The 26,242-nt window shown below is 44.7% G+C and overlaps 2 protein-coding genes across 8 annotated transcripts in view; one reads left to right on the top strand and one right to left on the bottom strand.

Moving 5' to 3' along the window:
* Positions 1 to 26,242, bottom strand: part of INKA1 (inka box actin regulator 1) — a 119,639-nt gene that overhangs the window by 58,048 nt on the left and 35,349 nt on the right. The gene's annotated exons all lie outside the window — the stretch shown is intronic.
* Positions 1 to 26,242, top strand: part of IP6K1 (inositol hexakisphosphate kinase 1) — a 75,703-nt gene that overhangs the window by 40,139 nt on the left and 9,322 nt on the right. For all 7 annotated transcript variants that reach the window (XM_050780900.1, XM_050780903.1, XM_050780902.1 and 4 more), the window contains 3 exons: positions 7,802 to 8,152; positions 20,183 to 20,393; positions 25,923 to 26,104. In XM_050780900.1, the coding sequence (XP_050636857.1) occupies positions 7,930 to 8,152; positions 20,183 to 20,393; positions 25,923 to 26,104 (616 nt within the window). In that variant the 5' untranslated portion in view covers positions 7,802 to 7,929. The remainder of the gene's footprint in view (positions 1 to 7,801; positions 8,153 to 20,182; positions 20,394 to 25,922; positions 26,105 to 26,242) is intronic.

The raw sequence follows: 26,242 nt of genomic DNA, 5'->3' as shown, positions 1-26,242 counted from the left end.
TTGAACTCCTGACCTCAGGTGATCAGCCGGCCTCGGCCTCTCCTGCTGGGATTACAGGCCTGAGTCACCACGCCTGGCCTAGTTTAAGGTTTTATTTTGCACATTTAGGTCTTTAATATGTTGGGAATTTACTTTGGAGTACTGTTGGAGGTAGCGATGTAGTTTTATCCGTATATAGATCCAGTTATTCTTGCTCCATCTATGACATAAATAATCTTTTCTCCTTTGATTAAATGGGGATTTTAATACTACTTCAGTCACACCCTCCACTCCCATGTCAATTTGTCTAAGATCTCTATTCTGTTTTGTTGATCTCTCTGCAAAATATCACACTGTTTTAATTGCTATAATTTCATAAAAAGCCTTCCTGTCTGAGAAGGTAAGTTGTCTCTCATTACTCATTGACATTGCTATTTAGCTACACTTGGCTTTTACTGTTCCACCCAATAGTGTCAGCTTGTCAAATTCATTAGAAAATTATCTTGGAATTTTGATTGAAATTGCAATGTGTTTCAATATTGAATCCTCCCTCACATAAATGTCTTTTATTATTAAATTTTTTTTTCTGTCTTTGGTGCTTGAATCAAGAATATGTCTTCTTTTAGATCCTTCAGTAGTTTCATTATTTGTCACATAATTTTTTTTTTTTTTTTTTTTTTTTGAGACAGAGTCTTGCTCTGTCGCCTAGGCTGGAGTGTAGTGGCATGATCTCGGCTCACTGCAATCTCCGCCTCCTGGGTTCACGCCGTTCTTCTGCCTCAGCCTCCCGAGTAGCTGGGACTACAGGCACCTGCCACCACGCCTGGCTAATTTTTTGTATTTTTAGTAGAGACGGGGTTTCACCATGTTAGCCAGGATGGTCTCGATCTCCTGACCTCGTGATCCGCCTGCCTCAGTCTCCCAAAGTGCTGGGATTACAGGCGTGAGCCACCGGCGCCCGGCTTGTTGCATAATTTTTAAAGATTTATAGGTATTTGTAGTTTTGGTTGCTATTATGAATGGTATATATTTAAACAGTTTTCATTTTTGAATTGCTTTTTGCTGGTATAGAGGAACATTACTGATTTTTCTTCTCTTAATACTCTTTTTTTTTTTTTTTTTTTTTTTTTGAGATGGAGCCTCACTCTGTCACCCAGGCTGGAATGTGGTGGCACAATCTCGGCTCACTGCAACCTCTGCCTCCCGGGTTCAAGTGATTCCCCTGCCTCAGCCTCCCAGGTAGCTGGGATTACAGATGAGCACCACCATGCCCAGCTAAGTTTGTATTTTTAGTAGAGATGGGGTTTCACCATGTTGGCCAGGCAGGTCTCGAACTCCTGACCTCAGGTGATCCACCTACCTCAGCCTCCCAAACTGCTGGGATTACAGGCTCCTATTAGTCTTAACAGTAATATTCACAAATTTGAGTGCACAGCTCAGTGGATTTTTATAGTATTCACCATGTCACCTCCACCTTTGTGCTCCTTCTAAATCAATATTTTCCGAGTAACTGCTGTTGTCTCTGTCATCATTTTGAATTTTGTATGAATAGAATTACACTACATTTTCATATAAATAGCTTCCTTAGTGTCTAGATTTCTCTTGCCACATCATATCTGTGAGATACATCTGTGTCGTATGTGACAGTAGTTGGTTCTTTTTCATTTCTTTGTAGTATTCTGTTGTATGAATATACCACAGTTTATCCATTTTAAGTTTTTTACAGAATTAAATATCCTATTAATTTACAAGCCATAATAAAACTTGATAGTCATTTCATGTCACCGACAGCTCTTGCTTTGAAAAAGGAAAACATTAATATACAAATTTAAGCCAGCTGTGGTGGCTCATATATGTAATCCCAGACTCCAGGGGCTGAGGTGGGAGGATCACTTAAAGCCAGGAGTTTGAGACCAGCTTGGGTGACATAGCGAAACCCTGTCTTTTTTTTTTTGGGAGACGGTGTCTTGCTCTGCCACCCAGGCTGGAGTGCGGTGCCACTATCTTGGCTCACTGCAAGTTCTGCCTTCTGGGTTTATGCCATTCTCCTGCCTCAGCCTCCCGAGTAGCTGGGACTCCAGGCGCCTGCCACCACGCCTGGCTAATTTTTTGTATTTTTAGTAGAAATGGGGTTTCACTGTGTTAGCCAAGATGGTCTCGATCTCCTGATCTCATGATCTGCCTGCCTTGGCTTCCCAAAGTGCTGGGATTACAGGTGTGAGCCACCATGCCCGGCCAACCCTGTCTTTAAAAACAAACTTTTTATTTTATTTTATTTTATTTTTATTTTTTGAGACGGAGTCTCGCTCTGTCGCCCAGGCTAGAGTGCAGTGGTGCAATCTCGGCTCACTGCAAGCTCCGCCTCCCGGGTTCACGCCATTCTCCTGCCTCAGCCTCCCGAGTAGCTGGGACTACAGGTGCCCGCCACCACGCCTGGCTAATTTTTTTTTTTTTTTTTTTTTTTTTTTTTGAGACGGAGTCTCGCTCTGTCTCCCGAGCTGGAGTGCAGTGGCCGGATCTCAGCTCACTGCAAGCTCCGCCTCCCGGGTTCACGCCATTTTCCTGCCTCAGCCTCCCGAGTAGCTGGGACTACAGGCACCCGCCACCTCACCCGGCTAGTTTTTTTTGTATTTTTTAGTAGAGACGGGGTTTCACCATGTTCGCCAGGATGGTCTCGATCTCCTGACCTCGTGATCCGCCCGTCTCGGCCTCCCAAAGTACTGGGATTACAGGCTTGAGCCACCGCGCCCGGCCTGTATTTTTAATAGAGACGAGGTTTCATCGTGTTTGCCAGGATGGTCTCGATCTCCTGACCTCGTGATCCGCCTGCCTCGGCCTCCCAAAGTGCTGGGATTGCAGGCGTGAGCCACCGCACCTGGCAAAAAAAATTTTTTTAAGTTAGCCAGGCTTGGTGAATATACTTGTAGTCCCAGCTACTTTAGAGGCTGAGGTGAAAGGATCCCTTGATCCCAGGAGTTAGAGGCTGCAGTGAGCCATGATCATACCGCTGTACTCCAGCCTGGGCGACAGACCCCAACTCTAAAAAGCAAAACAACAACAAAAAATTACATCTCATTAACATGAGAAACTTCTTTTTACTTCAATGGAGACATAATTCATTTTGGAGTTCAATGATATGTTCAAGGAGTTTGTTATTGTAACCAGAAAGTCAGCCTAACTATTGTAACTAATATTTTTGCAGTAAAAATTTGTTTCCATTTGTTGCAATTCACTAGTGAGAAAAAAATCAGAATCTCAGCAAGTTCTTTTCATAAATAACATTCTTTGCATTGTATACAATAATTATCTTAAACTGTATAACTAAAATATTACAAAGCAAACCAAGGACAGAGTCTCTATTGTAGCTGAGAGGTGCGTAAACCCATAGCAGAGCAGTCGAACCCCATAACCTCTCAGGGAGCAGACACTTTGCAGTTGGCTACCTGAATAAGATGGGGGCTCTATTAGCAATGAAGTAGCAGAGAAAGACGTTATGCAGGCAACCAGCATAATCATCATCTATGGCCTTCTCCAACAGTAGTTTTCACAGTAGCCTCTGTGGACACCAGACTTCAGAAGTAACCTCTGGTTGATAAAAAAGAATCAGGGTTGGGCGTGGTGGTTTATGCCTGTAATCCCAGCATTGTGGGAGGCTGAGGCGGGTGAATCATGAGGTCAAGAGATTGATACCATCCTGGCCAACATGGTGAAACCCCGTCTGTACTAAAAATACAAAAATTAGCTGGGCGTGGTGGCGTGCACCTGTAATCCTAGCTACTCAGGAGGCTGAGGCAGGAGAATCGCTTGAACCCGGGAGGTAGAGGTTGCTGGGAGCTGAGATCGCGCCACTGCACTCCAGCCTAGGGACGGCGCGAGACTCCATCTCAAAAAAATAGTCAGAGCTGTTGCTATTTCAAGGGCTGGACACTAGGTGGGGCAAGCCCAAGCCCTTTACCTGCATCTGCAAATCCCACAGGGTTAGGAGTGTGAGGAGACTTGGAAAAGTTAAGTGACTTACGAGGCTCCACCCACACCTTGTAAAGCAAGGCTTCCCAGAGCTTGAGAGGATTCTGGGTACTTCCACTATTTCAGATTCCAGGGTTATTAAAAAAGTAACATCAAAACAAAGTTATAGATACGTGGTATATTTACTCTTAGGGAGACTATTTCAAACACAGAAACAATGCCATGACTTTATGTTGACATCATATGGAAACAAAATACCAAATGTCTAGATAGACTGAAGAGTGGACTCTGCCCTCAGTCCTGTGGAAGCTGCAGAAGTTGCCACAGATCTCTCAGAGTCAGGGGAAGGGCTATTTCAATTTTTTTTTTTTTTTTTTTTTTTTTTTTTTTTTTTGAGACGGAGTCTCGCTCTGTCTCCCAGGGTGGAGTGCAGTGGCCAGATCTCAGCTCACTGCAAGCTCCGCCTCCCGGGTTCATGCCATTCTCCTGCCTCAGCCTCCCGAGTAGCTGGGACTACAGGCGCCTGCCACCACGCCCAGCTAGTTTTTTGTGTATTTTTAGTAGAGACGGGGTTTCACCGTGTTAGCCAGGATGGTCTCAATCTCCTGACCTCGTGATCCGCCCGTCTCGGTCTCCCCAAGTGCTGGGATTACAGGCTTGAGCCACTGCGCCGGGCCTTTTTTCCCTTTTTTAAGAAGGAGTCCTGCTCTGTTGCCCAGGGCTGGAGTGTAGTGGCGCAATCTTGGCTCACTGATACCTCCGCCTTCTGGGTTCAAGCGATTCTTGTGCCTCAGCCTCCCAAGTAGCTGAGATTACAGGCACGCACCATGCTCAGCTAATTTTTTGTGTGTATGTGTATTTTTAGAAGAGAGAGTTTCACCATGTTGGCCAGGCTGGTCTTGAACTCCTGACCTCAGGTGATCCACCTGCCTCGGTCTCCCGAAGTGCTGGGATTACAGGTGTGAACCACTGCACCCGGCCTATTTCCTTGGCTCTCCTCCTGCACCACTCTTCTGGGGCACCTGGCACTGTGACCCCTCTCTTTTCCCAGCCACCCAATGACTCAGGCTAGAAAGTTTAGCACTTTCCTTGTGTCCATAGTCAGAAGCATTCCCAGGGAAAAGCACAGCCAGAGATAGGTCTCCTTCAGCCTGACCGGGGCCAGGACAGGAGCCAGTCTACAGCACTGAACAATGCAGTACGGCTGCAATGACCACCTCCAGAGACCCTGACCTGCCCTCCACAATCCAACAACTCTTTTTTTTTTTTTTTTTTTTTTTTTTTTTTTTGAGACAGAGTCTCGCTCTGTCGCCCAGGCTGGAGTGCAGTGGCGCAATCTCGGCTCACTGCAAGCTCCACCTCCCGGGTTCACGCCATTCTCCTGCCTCAGCCTCCTGAGTAGCTGGGACTACAGGCGCCCGCCACCGCACCCGGCTAATTTTTTGTATTTTTAGTAGAAACGGGGTTTCACTGTGGTCTCGATCTCCTGACCTTGTGATCCGCCCGCCTCGGCCTCCCAAAGTGCTGGGATTACAGGCGTGAGCCACCGCGCCCGGCCCTCTTTTTTTTTTTTTTTAAAGTATTTACTACATGGTGGAAACTGCCTTGGACCTTTGCTGTGGAAATGAGAGAGAATGGTTTGGTGGTGATGACAGTGAGTTAATAGATGACAGCACAGTGGTATAGTGATGTGGTAGAGCTGGCATAGGGTACCTTAGGAGCCATAGATGTATACCCTATACTCAGGTTTGGAGAGAATGGAGTCTAGGAATATTACCTGGGGCAGAGTTGCCTTGTCCTGAAGGCAGTATTGCCTTGTCCCAGGTAGTATTCCTAGACTTTATTAAGGATAACTAGGCAAAAAAAAAAAAAAAAGTGTATGTGCATTAAAATAGTGCAGTCTGGGGACTGGGAGTACAGAATAATTTATTTTGGTGATAGCAGTGAAATAAAACATAGCTAGCTGCCTGGGCAGCTTTGGGTTAAGATTTTGCAGTTTTGCAGTAGTTTTTTCTTTCTTTTTTTGAGAAAGAGTCTTGCTCTGTCATGCAGGCTGGAGTACAGTAGTGCGATCACAGCTCAGCAGTGGTATTTTTGTACCCCATTTTGTCCATAATTACAAGGTCCAGAAAAAACAACAACAACAACAACAAAAAACCCGATGGTTTGTCTCTTACATATGGGACCATATTCCTGCTCTACTAATACTTTTTTTTTTCTATCTTAATCTTTCTGATGTAGTCTTGCTGACTACATTCCTAATTTAAAAATACACTCAGTGTTACGAAATTTGCCAACTACTTTAAATTTTTTGAGAGATGGCCGGGCGCGGTGGCTCAAGCCTGTAATCCCAGCACTTTGGGAGGCCGAGACGGGCGGATCACAAGGTCAGGAGATCGAGACCATCCTGGCGAACATGGTGAAACCCCGTCTCTACTAAAAATACAAAAAACTAGCCGGGCGAGGTGGTGGGCGCCTGTAGTCCCAGCTACTCGGGAGGCTGAGGCAGGAGAATGGCGTGAACCCGGGAGGCGGAGCTTGCAGTGAGCTGAGACCCGGCCACTGCACTCCAGCCTGGGCGACAGAGCGAGACTCCGTCTCAAAAAAAAAAAAAAAAAAAAAATTTTGAGAGAAAATTGACATTATAAAGAGGGAGTTTGAGTACAGGGAGCTTCTTCCTTGTCCCACTGGTTGGTATGGAGTCAGACAGAAAGGGAATGGTCATAAATTGACAATCATAGATTTAAAGTAGAAGAAATCTGAAGCCTGAATTCCTTTGGGAAAAGCAAAACCTTAATGATCCTATAGCAGGGGTTCCTGGGTACTAGTCCATGGCCTGTTAGGAACTGGGCCTCACAGTAGGAGGTGAGTGGTGGGTGAGCAAGCAAGCAAAGCTTCATCTGTATTTACAGCTGCTCCCCTTGCTTGCATTACCGCCGGAGCTCTGCCTCCTGTCAGATCAGCAGTGGCATTAGATTCTCATAGGAGCATGAATCCTATTGTGGACTGCACATGTGAGGGATCTAGGTTGAGTGCTCCTTATGAGAATCTAATGCCTGATGATCTGTCATTGTCTTCCATCACCTCAAGATGGGACCGTTCAGTTGCAGGAAAACAATCTTAGAGCTCCCAAGGATTCTACATTATGGTGAGTTGTATAATTATTTCATTATATATTACAATGTAATAATAATAGAAATACAGTGTACAATAAATGTAATGTGCCTTAATCATCCTGAAACCATCGCCCCCACAGCTGGTCCATGGAAAAATTGTCTTCCATGAAACTGGTTCCTGCTGCCAAAAAAGTTGGGGACCACTGTCCTACAGCTCAGCAAGGAATGGCTTCCTGCCTGGTCCTTGGCACCTTCAGTGGAGAATTTGGGAATCTCATGTGACCTAATTCCTCAGACAGAAACCCTTCCTCTGAGTGAAGGAGAGACCGTTACCAGTACTGGGTGTCCTAAGGAGTCTGAACAGAACAAATTCCCTTTGCCTTCTGTTTTTTTTCTGATCTCATCTTTGGGTGTGAAATAAACCGGGATAGTTGCTTTCCTGATGGTTGTAATGTGCTGTAGCTCTAAAATAAAATCCTTTAGATAACTCAGAAGGGAGGTGAGAACTAGGAAAGGCAGAGAATGTGGGCTTCTGTGCACAAGATAGATGGAAGAGGCCAAGGTTGCATCATTCAGCAAAAATTTAACCAACTACCTTTAATGTGCCACGTAGTATTGTACGTGCTGGGGATACACATAGCAGAGAACAAAACAGAGTCCCTGCTCTCACTCATGGAGCTCCAGGGGAATTGTGACTCGCTCAGTGTTTTGATTCCTTCTTCCTCTCTTCTTTTCTGTAGGACAGAATCATAAGCCGAATAGAATCTGACCATTGGCTTTCAGCTGGCCAGGACCTTCTACCTAGCTTTCCTTTTGTGGCCCATGTGCTGCATCCTCTGCCCTCAGTGTGCAACTGGCCCCCAACGCAATGTGTGTTTGTCAAACCATGGAAGTGGGGCAGTATGGCAAGAATGCAAGTCGGGCTGGAGACCGGGGAGTCCTCCTGGAGCCCTTCATCCACCAAGTAGGCGGACACAGCAGCATGATGCGCTACGACGATCACACTGTGTGCAAGCCCCTCATCTCTCGGGAACAGCGCTTCTACGAGTCCCTCCCTCCCGAAATGAAGGAGTTCACCCCTGAATACAAAGGTCAGTCACTGGCCAGTTTAATGAAAGCAGCAGCCTTGGGCTTATAGACCCCTTGCCACAGTTTTTCTTGGTTTGTTTGCCATATTATATCATTGTAGGTCTTTTTTCTCAAAGCACTAAGTCACTTTATTAGGTAAAATTAGGCTGAAAGCATCAGCAAGGTCTTCAGATCTTGAAAATTGAATTTATTAATAGGTGAAGCTGAGAAAAAGTCATAGCATTAAGTTCCATTGGTGGAAAAGAGCATGCTGTTGTCAATGAGTTTTCCCAATTGCTGCAACACTAGTCTAGGAGAGAAGAGGGAACATTTCTCTCATCTCAGAGAAGGAATGGGTACTTCCCAGGTTAAAGTGGTTGGATGGCTGGCAGTGGGGCTGTGTGAAGCCTGTGTCTGTATGTGCTGGGGCAAAGAATTGTTGGTAAGAAATGCAGGGACTTTCTGGGGCCTGGAAATCCTGATATTTGAAGGAAAAATAATTTATTTTAAAATATAAGTAAACTTTATAGAAAAGAACCTCATGAATATTAACTATACCAGAATTAACTAACTGTATTTTAAAATCTGATCTTTGTCAGTGTTTATAAATTTTTATGATTGCTCATTGTGTGTAAGTTTTTTTTTTTTTTTTTTTTTTTTTTTTTTTTTTGAGACGGAGTCTCGCTGTGTCGCCCAGGCTGGAGTGCAGTGGCCGGATCTCAGCTCACTGCAAGCTCTGCCTCCCGGGTTTTTACGCCATTCTCCTGCCTCAGCCTCCCGAGTAGCCGGGACTACAGGCGCCCGCCACCTCGCCCGGCTAGTTTTTTGTATTTTTTAGTAGAGACGGGGTTTCACCGTGTTAGCCAGGATGGTCTCGATCTCCTGACCTCGTGATCTGCCCGTCTCGGTCTCCCAAAGTGCTGGGATTACAGGCTTGAGCCACCGCACCCGGCCGTAAGTTTTTTTTTTTACGTTCTGCTTTGTAACTTAAAGTTGTATGATTTCAATTAGGTTAACACCGTCCTTTACTTAGGAGAGTTTCAATTTAGAAAAACCACTGCCATAGAATTAACTTTTTGTTTCCTTAACTTTTTAAAAAAATTTTTGGTAAAATGTACCTAACATAACATTTGCCATTTTAAGGTGTATAATTTAGTGGCATTAAGCACATTCACAATGTTGTATAGCCATTCTCCATTTCCTGAATTTTTCATCATTTGAAGTAAACTCTGTATGTATTAAATAATAACTCCGCATTCTTCCATCGTCTGATCCCCTGGTAACCTCTTGTTTACTTTGTCTCTACAGATTTGCCTATTGTAGATATTTCATAAAAGTGAAATCGTGCTGGGCGCGGTGCCTCACGCCTGTAATCCCAGCACTTTGGGAGGCCGAGGCGGGCGGATCACAAGGTCAGGAGATCAAGACCATGGTGAAACCCCGTCTCTACTAAAAATACAAAAAATTAGCCGGGCGCGGTAGCGGGCGCCTGTAGTCCCAGCTACTCTGGAGGCTGAGGCAGGAGAATGGTGTGAACCCTGGAGGCGGAGCTTGCAGTGAGCCGAGATCCCGCCACTGCACTCCAGCCTGGGTGACAGAGCGAGACTCCGTCTCAAAAAAAAAAAAAAAAAAAAAAAAAAAATGAAATCGTTACAATTTTTGACCTTTTGTGTCTGGCTTGGTTCACTTAGCTTAATGTTTACAAGGTTCGTTCATGTCATAGTGTGTGTTAAAACTTCATTCTTGGCCAGGCACAGTGTCTCGCATCTGTATTCTTAGCACTTTTTTTTTTTTTTTTTTTTGAGACAGTCTTGCTCTGTTGCCAGGCTGGAGTGCAGTGGTGCGATCTCGGCTCACTGCAACCTCCAACTCCTGGTGTTGGGATTACAGGCATGAGCCACCACGCCTGGCCAGTCCTAGCACTTTGGGAGGCCAAGGCAGGCGGATCACTTGAGATCAAGGGTTCGAGACCAGCCTGACCAACATGGCAAAACCCTGTTTCAACAAAAAATACAAAAATTAGCCGGGTGTGGTGGTGTGTGCCTGTAATCCCAGCTACTTGGAAGGCTGAGGCGGGAGAGTATCTTGAACCCAGGAGGTGGAGGTTACAGTGAGCCAAGATTGTGCCACTGCACTCTAGCCTGGGCAACAGAGTGAGACTCTGTCTCAAAAAACAAAAACACACTTCATTAATTTTTTTTTTTTTTTTGAGACGGAGTCTAGCTCTATCGCCCAGGCTGGAGTGCAGTGGTATGATCTTGGCTCACTGCAAGCTCTGTCTCCCGGGTTCGTGCCGTTCTCCTGCCTCAGCCTCCCCAGTAGCTGGGACTACAGGTGCCGCCACCACGCCCGGCTAATTTTTTGAATTTTTAGTAGAGACAGGGCTTCACCGTGTTAGCCCGGATGGTCTCCATCTCCTGACCTTGTGATCTGCCCGCCTTGGCCTCCCAAAGTGCTGGGATTACAGGCGTGAGCCACCGTGCCTGGCCCACTTCATTCTTTTTTATAGCTGAATAATATTTCATTGTAAGCGTATACCACACTTTGTTTATTCATTCATCTGTTGATGGACACCTAGATTGTTCCACCTTTTGGCTATTATGAATAATGCTGCTGTGAACATTGTCTTACAAGTGTCCATTTGAGTCACTGCTTTTAATTCTTTTGGGTATATACCTAGGAGTGGAATTGTCAGATCGTGTGGAAGTTCTTTGTTTACCTTTCGGAGGAACTGCCAAACTGTTTCCCACAGTGGCTGCACCACTTTGCCATCTTACCAGCAGCGTACAAGGGTCCCTATTTCTCCACATCCTTAACAACACTGCTTTTCTTTTCTTTTTGTAGCCATCCTAGTGGGTGTGTGTGGTATCTGTGGCTTTGATTTACTTTTCCCTAATGTCTAATGAATGATGCAGAGCATTTTTTTGTTATTGACTGTTGGCATACCTTCTTAAAGAAATGTCTATTCAAGTCTTTTGACCATGTTGTATTGGGCTGTTTCTTTCTTTGTTTTTTTTTTTGAGAAAGAGTCTTGCTCTGTCACCCAGGCTGGAGTGCAGTAGTGCGATCTCAGCTCACTGCAATCTCCACTTCCGGGTTCAAGCGATTCTTCTGCCTCAGCCTCCTAAGTAGCTGGGATTACAGGCATGCGCCACCACGCCTAGCTAAATTTTGTATTTTTAGTAGAGACAGCGTTTTACCATGTTGGGCAGGCTGGTCACGAACTCCTGACCTTAGGTGATTTGCCTGCTTTGGCCTCCCAAAGTGCTGGGATTACAGTCATGCGCCACCATGTCTGGCTAATTTTTGTATTTTTAGTAGAGATGGGGTTTCGCCATGTTGGCCAGGCTGGTCTCGAATTCAACTCAGGTGACCTACCTGCCTCGGCCTCCTAAAGTGTTGGGATTATAGGCGTGAGCCACCGTGCCTGGCCTGGGTTGTTTCTTAATGGGCAGAAAGAAGTGAACCAGTTTTTAGAATATCCCAAGCTTTTTAAATTTTATTTTTATTTTAATTAACCTCAGGGCTTTTACGCTTGGAATGTCCTTTCCAGTACCCTTATCCACACCTGCTCCTCCAATCTTTAGTTTATCAGATCTCCCCAGACACTTCTTCCCTGATATCCTATATTTATTATATTCTGCTCTGGAAACCATATTTTCGATTATAGAGCCTTACTTAGTTTCTTCATAGGACTTATCACAATCTGTATTTTTGTCTATATGTTTGTTTTTCACATTAGTATGGAAGCTCCTTGAAGGCATGGATTTTTTTTTTTTTTTTTTTTTTTTGTCTTTTATACTAATGAGCTTGGGCCCTGGCATCTAGTAGATGGTCAGTAAATACTTGATAAAAGAATGAGGCAAAGCTTATTTGCATAAATGTCCAGAAGCCTTGAACTTCACATTTAGTACTGCAAGCACTAATAGTTGATGATTACAGCTGGTCTTACCAAATAAATGAAAATGTGTTTTTAAACCTGCCAAGATATGAAATATTATTGACACTTTTTCTTAATTGAGCTTAAACACCTGTGCTGATAGCAGTAATTAGATGTGTGTATGTGTGTGGGCTCTTATCATACATGTATTTCCTAGCTCCGTGTGCTGAAAGGGCCTAAAAGCAGTGGTACTTCAGTAGCAATCAGTACATCTAGCAACCAAATCCTGAGTTTTCTAAATACCATTCTTACAATAAAAAGAAACAGAGCTCCTTGGTGAAATGGTTGGTTCCTGAGTTGGGGCAGGAAAATTATAAGACAAGCCTAGAACATCTTACAGTGACAGACAGTAAAGAAGTGGTCAAAAATGATGTCAGAAGTACAAAGAGCTAACTTTAAAGGAGTTGAGGGGCCCAATCTAGAAGAATTTAAACAACAAAATATCCACAAGTCTATACTGATAGATACATGGATACAAAGGAACAATTCTTCCTTATAGAATTCTAATTTCTTTTTTTTTTTTTTTTTTTTTTTTTTTGAGACGGAGTCTTGCTCTGTCGCCCAGGCTGGAGTGCAGTGGCCGGATCTCAGCTCACTGCAAGCTCCGCCTCCCGGGTTTACGCCATTCTCCTGCCTCAGCCTCCCGAGTAGCTGGGACTACAGGCGCCCGCCACCTCGCCCGGCTAGTTTTTTGTATTTTTTAGTAGAGACGGGGTTTCACCGTGTTAGCCAGGATGGTCTCGATCTTCTGACCTCGTGATCCACCCGTCTCGGCCTCCCAAAGTGCTGGGATTACAGGCTTGAGCCACCGCGCTCGGCCTTCTTTTTTTTTTTGGAGACAGAATCTCGCTCTGTTGTCCAGGTTGGAGTACAGTGGTGCGATCTCAGCTCACTGCAAGCTCTGCCTCCCGGGTTCACGCCATTCTCCTGCCTGTAGCTGGGACTACAGACTCCCACCACCATGCCTGGCTAATTTTTTGTATTTTTAGTAGAGGCAGGGTTTCACTGTGTTAGCCAGGATGGTCTTGATCTCCTGACCTGGTGATCCACCAGCCTCGGCCTCCCAAAGTGCTGGGATTACAGGCGTGAGCCACCGCGCCTGGCCAGAATTCTAATTTAATTAATAAATATAGAAGGAATGATGGGAATAGAAGTCACCATTAGGCAGATAACACAGTAATACCATTCAGCACACACCATTAGGTATTACACGCATCATTAGACATTACAACACAGTAATAATTGTGGCAGTGTGCAGCGGTGCAATCATACCTCACTGCAGCCTCGAAACCATGGCTTGGCCGGGCATGGTGGCTCATGCCTGTGATCCTAGCACTTTGGGAGGCCGAGGCAAGCGGATCACCTGAGGTCAGGAGTTCGAGACCAGCCTGGCCAACATGGTGAAACCCTGTCTCTACTAAAAATCCAAAACTTAGCTGGGTGTGCTGGCAGGTGCCTGTAATCCCAGTTACTTGAGAGGCTGAGGCAGAAGAATCACTTGAACCCGGGAGGCAGAGGTTGCAGTGAGCCGAGACCACACCATTGCACTCCATCCAGCCTGGGCAACAAGAGTAAAACTCTTGTCTCAAAAAAAAAAAAAAAAAAAAAAAACTATGACTCAAGTGATCCTCCCACCTCAGCCCCGAGTAGATGGGACTACAGGCACGCCACTATACCTGGGTAATTTTTTTTTTTTTTTTTTTTTTGAGACGGAGTCTCGCTCTGTAGCCCAGGCTGGAGTGCAGTGGCCGGATCTCAGCTCACTGCAAGCTCCGCCTCCCGGGTTTACGCCATTCTCCTGCCTCAGCCTCCCGAGTAGCTGGGACTACAGGCGCCCGCCACCTCGCCTGGCTAGTTTTTTGTATTTTTTTTAGTAGAGACGGGGTTTCACCATGTTCGCCAGGATGGTCTCGATCTCCTGACCTCGTGATCCGCCTGTCTCGGCCCCCCAAAGTGCTGGGATTACAGGCTTGAGCCACCACGCCTGGCTACCTGGGTAATTTTTAAACTTTTTTGTAGTGACAGGGTCTTGCTTTGTTATCCAGGCCGGTTTTGAACTTCTAGCCTCAAGAAATCCTCCCACCTTGGCCTTTCACAGTGCTGAGATTTAAGAGATCGGATCTCACTATGTTTCCTGGGCTGGTCTTGAACTCCTGGTCTCAAGTGATCCTCCCATGTAGCCTCAGGCATGATACCTCGGCCTACCGAGTAGCTGGGATCACAGGTGTGAGCTCCCAGCTGCAAGATGTATGTGTGTGTGTGTGTGTGTGTTTGTGTGTATTTTGTTTTTGTTTGTTTTTTGTTTTTTGTTTTGTTTTGAGACAGGGTTTTGCTTCATTGCCTAGGCTAGAGTGTAGTGGTATGATCTCGGCTCACTGCAACCTCTGCCTCCCGGGTTCAAGTGGTTCTCCTACCTCAGCCTTCTGAGTAGCTGGGGCTTACAGGCGCCTGCCACCATTCCTGGCTGATTTTTGTATTTTTAGTAGAGATGGGGTTTCACCATGTTGGTCAGGTTGGTCTCGAACTCCTGACCTCAAGTGACCCACTTGCCTTGTCCTCCCAAAGTGCCTGGATTACAGGCTTGAGCCACTGTGGCTGGACTGTATTTTTTTTTCATATAAAATTTTAGTCCAATTTATTTATTTATATACTATTTTGAGACAGAGTCTCACTCTGTCGCTGAGACTGAAATGCAGTGGCATGATCTTAACTCACCACAGCCTTGACCTCCTGGGCTGAAGTGATTCTCCCACCTTAGCCCTCAGCCTCTGGAGTAGCTGGGACCACAGGTGTGCTCTGGCCTTTTTTTTTTTTTTTTTTGTATATTGTAGAGACAGAGTCTCACCATGTTGCCCAGGCTGGTCTCAAACTCCTAGGCTCAAGTGATCTGCCTGCCTTGGCCTCCCAAAGTGCTGGAATTACAGATGTGAGCCACCATGCCCGGCCCTGAAATAGATTAATTTGACTAATAATATCTTCCACTATGCTTCTATTTTCTTTCTTTTTTTTTTTTTTTTGAGATGGAGTCTTGCTGTGTCGCCCAGGCTGGAGTTCTGTGGCGCAATCTTGGCTCACTGCAAGGTCTACGTCCTGGGTTCATGCCATTCTCCTGCCTCAGGCTTCTGAGTAGCTGGGACTACAGGTGCTGCCACCATGCCTGGCTAATTTTTTGTATTTTTAGTAGAGACGGGGTTTCACCATGTTAGCCAGGATGGTCTCGATCTGACCTCGTGATCCGCCCATCTCGGCCTCCCAAAGTGCTGGGATTATAGGCGTGAGCCACCTCACCCGGCCTATGCTTCTATTTTCTTTGACTAAATTGGGCTTCATTTGACTTAGAAAGAAGGGATTAATTTTAGTTTAATTGAATTGTACATTTGAGCTAGCATATTAATTCTTTCCTAGTGAAAATGTAGCCTAAGCAAAGAAAATAAAGTAGATCCTAAGAATTTACTGTGGCTTTCATTTTTTTATTTTTATTTTGAGGCAGGGTCTTGCTGTGTCGCCCAGGCTGGAGTACAGTGGTGCAGTCATGGCTCACTGCAGCCTCAAACTCCTGGCCTCAAGCATCCTCCCATGTTATGGCCTTTAAAGATACCTGTTACTCAGTTTGAGAGGAGGAAGGTGTGAGGAAATACTGAACCAGTGCTAGAGACTGCCACCCCTTCCCTGGGAGGCACCTTGAAGTTCTAACTTGTCATATCCCAATTCTGATGGTGTAATTTAGAGAACATTTATCTGGAAGCCGGGCTCATTTACCTTTTAAGGGATTTTTTCCTTAGCATCAGAAGGACTCCATGAACTGACAGGGCCTAGTTTTATTTCTGGCTTTGGCATATTTGTGGCAGAATGTTTGGCCTTTGGTGTTTTGAGTGTGGATGGATAGGTGGCTGAATCTACATTTATAAAGTGTTTGGGACCGTTAAAGTTTCCTAGCCACTTGGAGAAAGCAGTGTGTTTATTTCTGGCTTTGTTCTTATTTAGCAACTTTAGAATATTTATTTTTCTAAATTTAGTATTCTTCTGATTATGTTTTGAAAGCAATAAAAATCACACAGTTTCAAAACTGCACAAAGGACTTGAATAGAGATTTTTCCACAGAAGACATACAGATGGCCAGTAGCACATCAACATGATTAGTCATTAAGAAATGCAAATCAAAACCAAAATCAGATACCACTTCATACTAGGTATCTTATTTTACCTAGTATGGCTATAATAGTTTAAAGAAAAAAGGGAAATAACTGTTGGCAAGGATGTGGAGAAATGGGAACATTGCTGATGAAAATGTAAAGTGTTGTAGCCACTGTGGAAAACAGTTTGGCAGTTCCTCCCAAAGGTGAACACAGAAACCATAAGATCTAGCAATTCCACTTCTACATATATATCCAAAAGAATTGAAAACAGGGACTGTGTCCAGGCATAGTGTCTCACGCCTGTAATCCTAGTACTTTGGGAGGGGGGGCAGATCACCTGAGGTCAGGAGTTCAAGTCCAGCCTGGCCAACATGGCAAAACCCTATCTCTACTAAAAAATAGAAAAATTAGCCGGGCGTGGTGGCAGGCGCCTGTAATCCCAGCTCCTCAGGAGGCTGAGGCAGGAGAATCACCTTGGGAGGCAGAGATTGCAGTGAGCTAAGGTCGCACCACTGCATTCCAGCCTGGGTGACAGAGCAAGATTCTGTCTCAAAAAAAGAAAAGAAAAAAAACAGGGATTCAAATGGATTGTTGTAAGCCAGTGTTCACAGCAGCATCATTCATAATAGCTAAAAGGTGAAAACAACCCAAGTGTCCATCAATATAGATAACACATAATAGATGTGATATATACTTACAATGGAATACTATTCAGCCATAAAAAAGAATGGAAGTTCTGATACATGCTGTGACACAGATGAACCTTGCCAACACTATGCTAAGTGAACTAGGCCAGACACAAAAGAACAAAACTTGTATGATTTCACTTATATGAAATGTGCATAGTAGGCAAATCTGTAGAGATAGAAAGTAGATTTGGTTACTAGGGCTAGGAGGAAGGGAAAATGGGGAGTTACTGCTTAATGGGTACAGCATTTTTGTTTGAGGTCATGAAAAACTTTTTAGAAATAGATAATGGTGGTGGTTATTCAATATTGTCAATGTACTTAATGCCCACTGAATTGTACATTTAAAAATGATTAAGTGGCTGGGCATGGTGGCTCACACCAGTAATCCTAGCACTTTGGGAAGCTAAGGCAAGAGGATTGTTTGAGGCCAGGAGTTTGAGACCAAACTGGGACTGGTCAGCATAGCAAGTCTTGTCTCTACCAAAGAAAAAAAAGAATTAAATGGCAAATGAGCTCCTGTGCTCAAGCAGTCCTCCTGCCTTGACCTCCCAAAGTGCTGGAATTATAGCGTGAGCCACTGTGCCTGGCCCAAACACCACAATTTTATTTTATTTTTATTTTTATTTTTTGAGATGGAGTGTTGCTCTGTTGCCCAGGCTGGAGTGCAGTGGCGTGATCTTGGCTCACTGCAACCTCTGCCTCCCGGCTTCAAGCTATTCTCCTGCCTCAGCCTCCTGAGTAGATGGGATTACAGGCGCACACCGCCATGCCTGGATAATTGTTGTATTTTTAGTAGAGACAGGGTTTTGACATGTCGGCCAGGCTGGTGTCGAACTCCTGACCTCAGGTGATCCACTCACCTCGGCCTCTCAAAGTGCTGGGATTACAGGCGTGAGCCATCACGCCCTGCCCACAATTTTAAAAGTAAATAAAAAGTATAACTCAAAACAATAATAAAACCTCTACCCAAATGTAACCTGTCTCTATTTCAATCAGTCTTACAAATGCCAAGGAAATTAGAGTTTATGTCAGATGAATTAAAAGACCATTGCTTTTCATTTTCCTAACTTCATTCAAACTAGGTATGAGTGACAAGGTCAAAAAAGGTCAGGACCAAAAAACATTTTTTTTACTAATAGATTGCATGACTTATTTAATTACCAAATCTTACTTACTCTTGGTAAAGGCATCTTCTGCTCTATCCAACTGCCATTTCTCCCCCGACCAGGTATGATGATCTGTGTCAGCCAGGGGTATGTTAGGGTGCTCAGTGTTATTTGCTTGTCTAACAAACACATTAGAGGTTTTTAGTACAGCATTATGTGGCCCTGCAAGACGAAAAGGAAAGAGCAAATTATAAAAGGAGAGAGTGATACATATGTAAAATAAAAAGCTTATATTCATCAAGATATACCTTTAAAGAAAATGGATAGATATTTGTTTTTCTGTACTGACAAAGATTTCATTTCTATAATATAAGAATATATATATGAAGGCCAGGTGTAGTGGCTCACGCCTGTAATCCCAACACTTTGGGAGGCTGAGGCGGGTGGATCATGAGGTCAGGAGATCAAGACCATCCTGGCTAACACGGTGAAACCCCATCTCTACTAAAAATACAAAAAATTAGCCGGGCGTGGTGGCGGGCGCCTGTAGTCCCAGCTACTCGGGAGGCTGAGGCAGGAGAATGGCGTGACCCTGGGAGGTGGAGCTTGCAGTGAGCCACGATTGCACCACTGCATTCCAGCCTGGGTGACAGAGCAAGACTCCATCTCAAAAAAAAAAAAAAAAAAAAAAATATATATATATATATATATAAACTTGTACAAGTCAATAAGAGACAAATAACTAAATAGAAAAATGGGCAAGAATAAAGAAAATCAGTAAAAACTAAAGACTGATTCTTTGAGGAAAGCAGTAGTATTGATAAAGCTCTTGCCAGACTGATGAGGAAAAAGAGAAGGCACAAATTTCTAGTGTCAGGAATGATAGAGGTATCATTACTGTAGATTCTACAGATATTTAAAAGGTAGAAGAATATTATGGGCCAGCATGGTGGCTCATGCCTATAATCTCAACACTTTGAAGGGCTGAGGCAGAAGGATTGCATGAGGCCAGTAGTTCAAGACCAACCTGGGCAACAAAGTGAGACCCCATCTCTATAAAAAAATTGAAAAATTAGCCAGGTGTGGTGGCATGTGCCTATAGTCCCAGCTACGTGGGAGGCTGAGGCAGGAAGATCACTTGAGTTCAGGAGTTTGAGGTTGTAGTGAGCTATGATGGCACCACTGCACTTCAATGGGACCCTGTCTCTTAAAAAAAGAAGAAGAATATTATAAAGAACTGTAAGCCAATAATTGTTCTACAATGTAAAAGAAGTTGACAAAACATAGGGAGATACTGTCTCTACAAAAAATAAACCATAAATGCTTCTCACTGATTTTCAGATTATAGAGCCAACTGTGTACATCTGGGAGTGTAAAAGTAGAAATGTAGCTGACAGACAAAAGGTGGGATGTGGAAGTGAGACCAAGTACTTTTTTTTCCCTTCAAAACCTCTTCCTCAAGTTTCTGGATATATGTATTTTTTAATTGTATTAAGAACACTTGAGAAGAGTCTTACTTGTGTTTTAACTCACTATGGTCCAGAAGACACTACAAACAACCTGTTTGATTACAATGGGCACAAAAAAGTATTACAGATACAGCATGGCAAACAGAAAGATGTTTTATCTTCGAGATGCCAGGGCTGGAAGTTCTGTGTAGTGAGGCTAGGATAGCCTGATGCTCAGTGTGGGCAGAACACAGATTTTTTTGGACCCTCTAGGAGGGAGAAGTGTTGACGTCCCTTTGGCTGACACTGTCAGGCAGAAGGAAACTAGATCTAAAGGAGGACACACACAGTAAATGGCAGCATAAAGCACTTAAGTTAACTAGAGGGTTAAGTCATGCCAGGTGTGGGTGTCACCTAGAGAACACAGTTCTTTTGAATGGTACAAAAAGTCAGTAATCGAAAGGGAGAAGGCCAGATAAGAGAGGGGGAAATAAACATAGACTTATCTGGGAACAAAAGTAAGCATCAGATTTAGCTTGGGCATGGACAGTCATCTATTTTCTGGAAGTCGCTGTCTGCTGGCCATTGTTCTGACATTGATCTGTAGTTGGTTGAGGGCAGCTGATGTCTTCTTGCTGTGTGGGCAAGTGAGCTCCGACAGTCTGTGCTGCATAGACTCAGCCTGTGTTGACATTTGTTTACCAGTTCCCTTTTTTTTTTTTTTTTTTTAACAGGCGTGGTATCTGTCTGTTTTGAGGGGGACAGTGATGGTTACATCAACTTAGTGGCCTATCCTTATGTGGAAAGCGAGACTGTGGAACAGGATGACACACCAGAACGGGAGCAACCTCGGCGCAAACACTCCCGCCGGAGCCTGCACCGGTCAGGCAGTGGCAGTGACCACAAGGAGGAAAAAGCCAGCCTGTCCCTTGAGACCTCTGAGAGGTAAGAGGTACATGTCTCATCCTGCTGATACAAGCACTCAAGACATCTCCAGAGTCCTGACACATCATGGGGAAGCAGGGCTCACGGTCAAGGTTGGATAAGATGACTGGTGTTCTTGGGATACCCACACAAGTGTGGCCTCTTCTCTGTGTCATATCACCCCAGTGATGCCTCTTTCTGGGTCTAGCTATAGCTGGTTGAGAGAGGAAGTGAAGCTCTCTCAGCCCTTTGGAATCAGGGACACCTGTGCTGGTGACAAAAGGTTCTCTGGCTTTTTGTTGTGCCTTGCCAGCCACAAGACAGAAGGTTGAAATACATTAGTTCGTAGTGAGGCTGCAAATGCTTTCTGACCTGCAGGATGTCCAAGCCCAAGGGCTATGAGTCCAACTAAACAGGAGTTCCCTAATGGTTTTGTGTCAGACCTCTGAGAATCATATCAGTCATTAACCCTTTCCCTGCAACTAAAATTTAGTTTCCATTGTGTTGGAAATTGATTTTTCTTATAAGTTCAAATTATGTTTTTTTTGTTTGTTTTGAGATGGAGTCGTGCTCTGTTAGGCTGGAATGCAGTGGAATACAGTGGCATCATCTTGCCTCACTCCTGGGTTCAAGTAATTCTCCTGCCTCAGCCTCCCGAGTAGCTGGGATTATAGGCATGCACCACCACGCCCAGCTAATTTTTGTATTTTTAGTGGAGACGTTGTTTCACCATGTTGGCTGGGCTGGTCTCGAACTCCTGACCTCAGGTGATTCACCTGCCTTGGCTTCCCAAAGTGCTGGGATTATAGGCATGAACCACTGTACCCAGCCTCAAATTATGTGTCTTGATAATTTCATGCAAGAATTAATATGAACTCCCACTAGGATGGGTATAATCAAAAGGACAGACAATAAAAGTGTTGACAGGATGTGAAGAAATTGGAACCCTCCTACACTGCTGGTAGGAAGGTAAGGTGGTACAGCCACTTGGGAAACAATTTAGCAGTTCTTCAGAAAGTTAAACCGGGCTGAGTGCTATGGCTCACACTTGTAATCCTAATGCTTCAGGAGTCTGAGACGGTAGGATCCTTTGAGGCCAGGAGTTCCGGACCAGCCTGGGCAACATAGTGAGACCCCATCTCTTTAGAAAAAAAAAAAAAAAGGCTGGGCGCAGTGGCTCACGCCTTTAATCCCAGCACTTTCGGAGGCCAAGGCAGGCAGATCACAAGGTCAGGAGATCGAGACCATCCTGGCTAACATGGTGAAACCCCATCTCTACTAAAAATACAAAAAAATTAGCCAGGCATGGTGGCAGGCACCTGTAGTCCCAGCTACTCGGGAAGCTAAGGCAGGAGAATGACTTGAACCTGGGAGGCGGAGCTTGCAGTGAACCGAGATCACGCCACTGCACTCCAGCCTGGGTGACAGAGCAAGTCTCCGTCTCAGAAAAAAAAAAAACAAACCCAAAAGTTAAACCAGTAATTCTTCTTTTAGGTATATACCCAAAAGAGTTGAATACATATATTCCCACAAAATTTGTACAAAAATGTTCTTAACATTATTTATATTAGGGTTGTTTCCAGTTTCTGGCTAACCCAAGTGTCCATCAACTGGTGAATGGATAAACAATACATGGTACATCCATGTAATGGAATGTTACTCAGCCCTAAAAAGGAATGGAGTGCTGATACATGCTACAACATGGATGAATCATGAAAACATTATGTTAAATGAAAGAAACCAGACACAAAAGACCACATATGTACAATGCCATTTATGTAAATTGTTCACATCAGGCAAATCTATAGAGAGAAAAGGTAGGTTAGTGGTTGCTTTCTGTTAGTGGTTAGGAGCTGGAAGTAGTGGGAAATAGGGAGTGACTGCTAATGATGATGGTTTTGATTTTGGGGTCATGAAATATTCTGAAAATTAGGTGGTGGTGATGTTTTACAATCTTGTGAATCCACTAAAAAACCACAGAATTGTAAAAATAAAAAAAAAATAACAGAATTATGAACCAGGCATGGTGTCTCACATCTGTAATTCCAGCACTTTGGGAGGCCGAGGCGGGTGGATCACCTGAGGTCAGGAGTTCGAGACCAGCCTGACCAACATGGTGAAACCCCATCTCTAGTAAATACAAAAAAATTAGCCAGGTGTGGTGGCGTGTGCCTGTAATCCCAGCTACTTGGGAGACTGAGGCAGGAGAATCACTTGAACCACTTGAACCCAGGAGGGTTGAACCCAGGTTGCAGTGAGCTGAGATTACACCATTGCACTCCAGCCTGGGCAACAAGAGCAAAAACTCTGTCTCAAGAAAAAAAGGTTTTAGTAAGATGCTTTGTGACTTGACTTAGAAGCTGAAATTGGGAATTTCCTTAGATGTGACAGTACATAGTTCATCTGTGATATCAGATCAGTTCACCAATACATGCTACATACCTGTGCCCCTGAAGCTTTGTAAAAGGCCCAGGACACTCCAGTTCTTCTCACTCAGTTTGTTGAACAAGGATACGCCCATGTCAAGGAGTACAGAACCCCATGAGACACTGGCTGAGTGGGTTATGTGTCATTTCCCGTGTCCTCAGTCAGCAGATCCTCTTTGGCCAGGTCTGCATCTTTCATGCAAGTAGAGAGCTTCATATCCACTTCTTAGTAAGCAGGGTCTTCAAATGTCAAACATTCTTTGGTCAGATGGCTTCCAGCCCACAGAAGCACTTCTTCTAGTGCTTCCCCTTCACTCCCCAAGAGGCTGCTTCTTGACTAATGTCTTTGGGACCTAACTTGGTCATTCAAGTGACAAAGAATTTTCCCCCAAGTCTGTAGCTGACAATTGATAGTTCTCTCTGAGCAGCGCTCAGAGTGACTTTTCCCCCTACTCTAAAAGAGACAAGGTCTTGCTCTGTCACCCAGACTAGAGTGCAGTGGCATCATCAGTGACTCACTGCAGCCTTGAATACTGGGCTCAAGCCATCCTATCCTTTCACCTCAGCCTCCCAAGTAGCTGGGACTACAGGTGCACACCACTGCACTCAGCTAATTTTTAAATTTTTTGTAGAGATAGGGTCTCACTTTGTTGCCCCGCATGGTCTCAAACTCCTGGCTTCAAGCAATCCTCCCACCTTGGCCTCCCAAAGTGTGAGGATTATAGGTGTGAGCCACTGCGCCCAGCCTAGAGTGGGCTTTTTTTATTGTCCTCCAGAGGTACAGAGGTTGCTTCATGAGTCATTTGGTGAAAAGCTATAGAATAACATCACCTAGAATAACATCACTGTCTGCCTATGTCCAGGTTCAAGGTCCTGCTCTGAAGGTGACAGCTCTACCTGTACTGACCAAACCACTGTCTGGCCTGTTAGCAGAGAGACTGTCATTCCAGGGGTGGGGCTTTTTTCTTCACAGAACCAGGGCTGCAACACCGAGGGTGATACCAAGTATCGTGGGGGCTTCATCCAGACGCAGAGAACTTCCTTGGGTTTACATGGCAAATAAGTCCACCTTTCTGTTTCCTAAAGGGTTTTACAGAAAAGACATGTTTGAATGGCCTCAACAGTGCTGTCACCAGAAGAAAGTAAGGGTTTTATCATTCTGAGAGGCATTGGTGGGCTCCTCTACTTTCTTTTTTTTTTTTTTTTTTTTGAGACAGAGTCTCGCTCTGTCGCCCGGGCTGGAGTGCAGTGGCCGGATCTCAGCTCACTGCAAGCTCCGCCTCCCGGGTTCACGCCATTCTCCTGCCTCAGCCTCCTGAGTAGCTGGGACTACAGGCGCCTGCCACCTCGCCCGGCTAGTTTTTTGTAGTTTTTAGTAGAGACGGGGTTTCACCGTGTTAGCCAGGATGGTCTCGATCTCCTGACCTCTTGATCCGCCCGTCTCGGCCTCCCAAAGTGCTGGGATTACAGGCTTGAGCCACCGCGCCCGGCCTCCTCTACTTTCAGTTAGGTGGAAGTGGGGTCTCTGCCACTACCTCTTCACCAGTGTTGCACAGCTGACCCTTGCTGGGGAGGGTCATCATTTCCAGCACACACCAGCCCTGGTGTTAGCTTGAATCTGTGCAACTCATGCCACACAGTTAGAGGAGAGGCCTGCAGTTCTGGAGAGGAGAGTGGCATTTGAAGTTGATGGGCGTCACAGCGAGATGCTGTCTCAAAAAGAAAAAAAAGAAATTACTGTAATGTTCCACCTCTGCTGTGAGCTGCAGGCTTGCTCTGTAATTTGCAGGGCACATGGCTTCACCAGTAGTGTGGTTTTCTTGGCCTTTCAGTATGATAAACAGTGTTGTTGGTTACTTCAAGCAAAGATTTTTATGTTGGGGCATAATGAAATTGTTGGCAAAGTTCCAGTATTTTCAGTTGAAGTTGCTTTCTCACAAAAACTCCTTTGTGGTTTGATTTATTTTATTATTTATTTATTTTTGAGACATGGTCTGTCTCTGTTGCCCAGGCTGGAGTGTAGTAGCATGATCACGGCTCAGTGCATCCTCAGCCCCCTGGGCTCAGGTGATCCTCCCACCTTAGCCTCCCAAGTGGCTAGCTGGCTGGAACTACAGACACAAGCCACCATGCCCAGCTAATTTTTAAATTTTTTGTAGAGATGGAGTTTTGACATGTTGCCCAGGCTGGTCTTGAACACCTAGGCTCAAGTGATCCTCCCACCTTGGCCTCCCAAAGTGTTGGGATTACAGTTGTGACCCATGGTGCCTGGCCTTGACTTATTTTAGAAATAAAATCTCCTTCCTCGGCTGGGTGCAGTTTGGTAGCATTACGTACATTCACATTGTTGTGCAACTAACTCCCCATTCCTCCTTCCCCCAGCCTGTGGCAACCACTTTTCTAGTTTCTGTCTTAATGGATTTGCAGTTACTTCACATGAGTAGAATCACGCAATATTTATCCTTTTGTGTCTGGCTTATTTCACTTAGCAAAATGTTTTCAAGTTCATATATGTTGTAGCATGTATAGGAATTTAATTCCTTTTTATTGCTGAATAATATTCCATTGTATGTATATCCCACATTCTGCTTATCCATCTGTTGATGGATGCTTGGTTGTTTCTACCTTTTGTTTATTGTGAGTAGTGCTGCTGTGAATGTTGATGTAAAGTGTCTGTTTGGATCCTTGTCATTTCTTTTAGGTGTATACCTAGGAATGGAATTGCTGAGTTATAATCTGTGTTTAACTTTTTGAGAAACCACCAAACTTTTTGGTGGCTGCATCATTTTACATTCCTACCAGCAGTGTATGAGAGTTCTAGTTTCTTCACATACTGGACACTTGTTCCACTTTCTTCTTTGATAGTAGCCATCCTAATGGATGGGAAGTGGTATTTTCATCACATAATTTGACAAAAACGTTATTTTACAGATAGTTTTAAGAGACATAGGAAGAACACTACTTGTAACATTTACTCATTTTTATTGGCTCATGGGACCTTCATGCAACCCATTAGCAGGGTCTGTGGGTCTGTTGTTGTAGACAGACCTGTGCCCTGTGCAGTGAGACCCCAGAGGATGACTTGCCTGAGTTTCTTAGTGATGTGTATGTTCTTCCTTCTTAGCTCACAGGAGGCAAAGAGTCCGAAGGTGGAGCTGCACAGCCACTCAGAGGTCCCTTTCCAGATGCTAGATGGCAACAGTGGCTTGAGTTCTGAGAAGATCAGCCATAACCCCTGGAGCCTGCGCTGTCACAAGCAGCAGCTGAGCCGCATGCGCTCTGAGTCCAAGGACCGAAAGCTCTACAGTATCCTCGTTGCCCCTCCTTCAGGAGTGTCTACTGGGTCCATGGGTCATGTGTTGGGGCACCATTCTGCCTATGGCTGAGGTCTTTGTCTAGGGTCCCTCTTTGGTTTCATCTCCCTTTTTCATAGACTCCTCTTCC

Source organism: Macaca thibetana, chromosome 2, assembly GCF_024542745.1.
Source record: "Macaca thibetana thibetana isolate TM-01 chromosome 2, ASM2454274v1, whole genome shotgun sequence".
Taxonomy (NCBI): Eukaryota; Metazoa; Chordata; class Mammalia; order Primates; family Cercopithecidae; genus Macaca; species Macaca thibetana.
The sequence above is the reverse complement of the archived record's forward strand: the minus strand, read 5'-3'. Positions and strand labels throughout refer to the sequence as shown.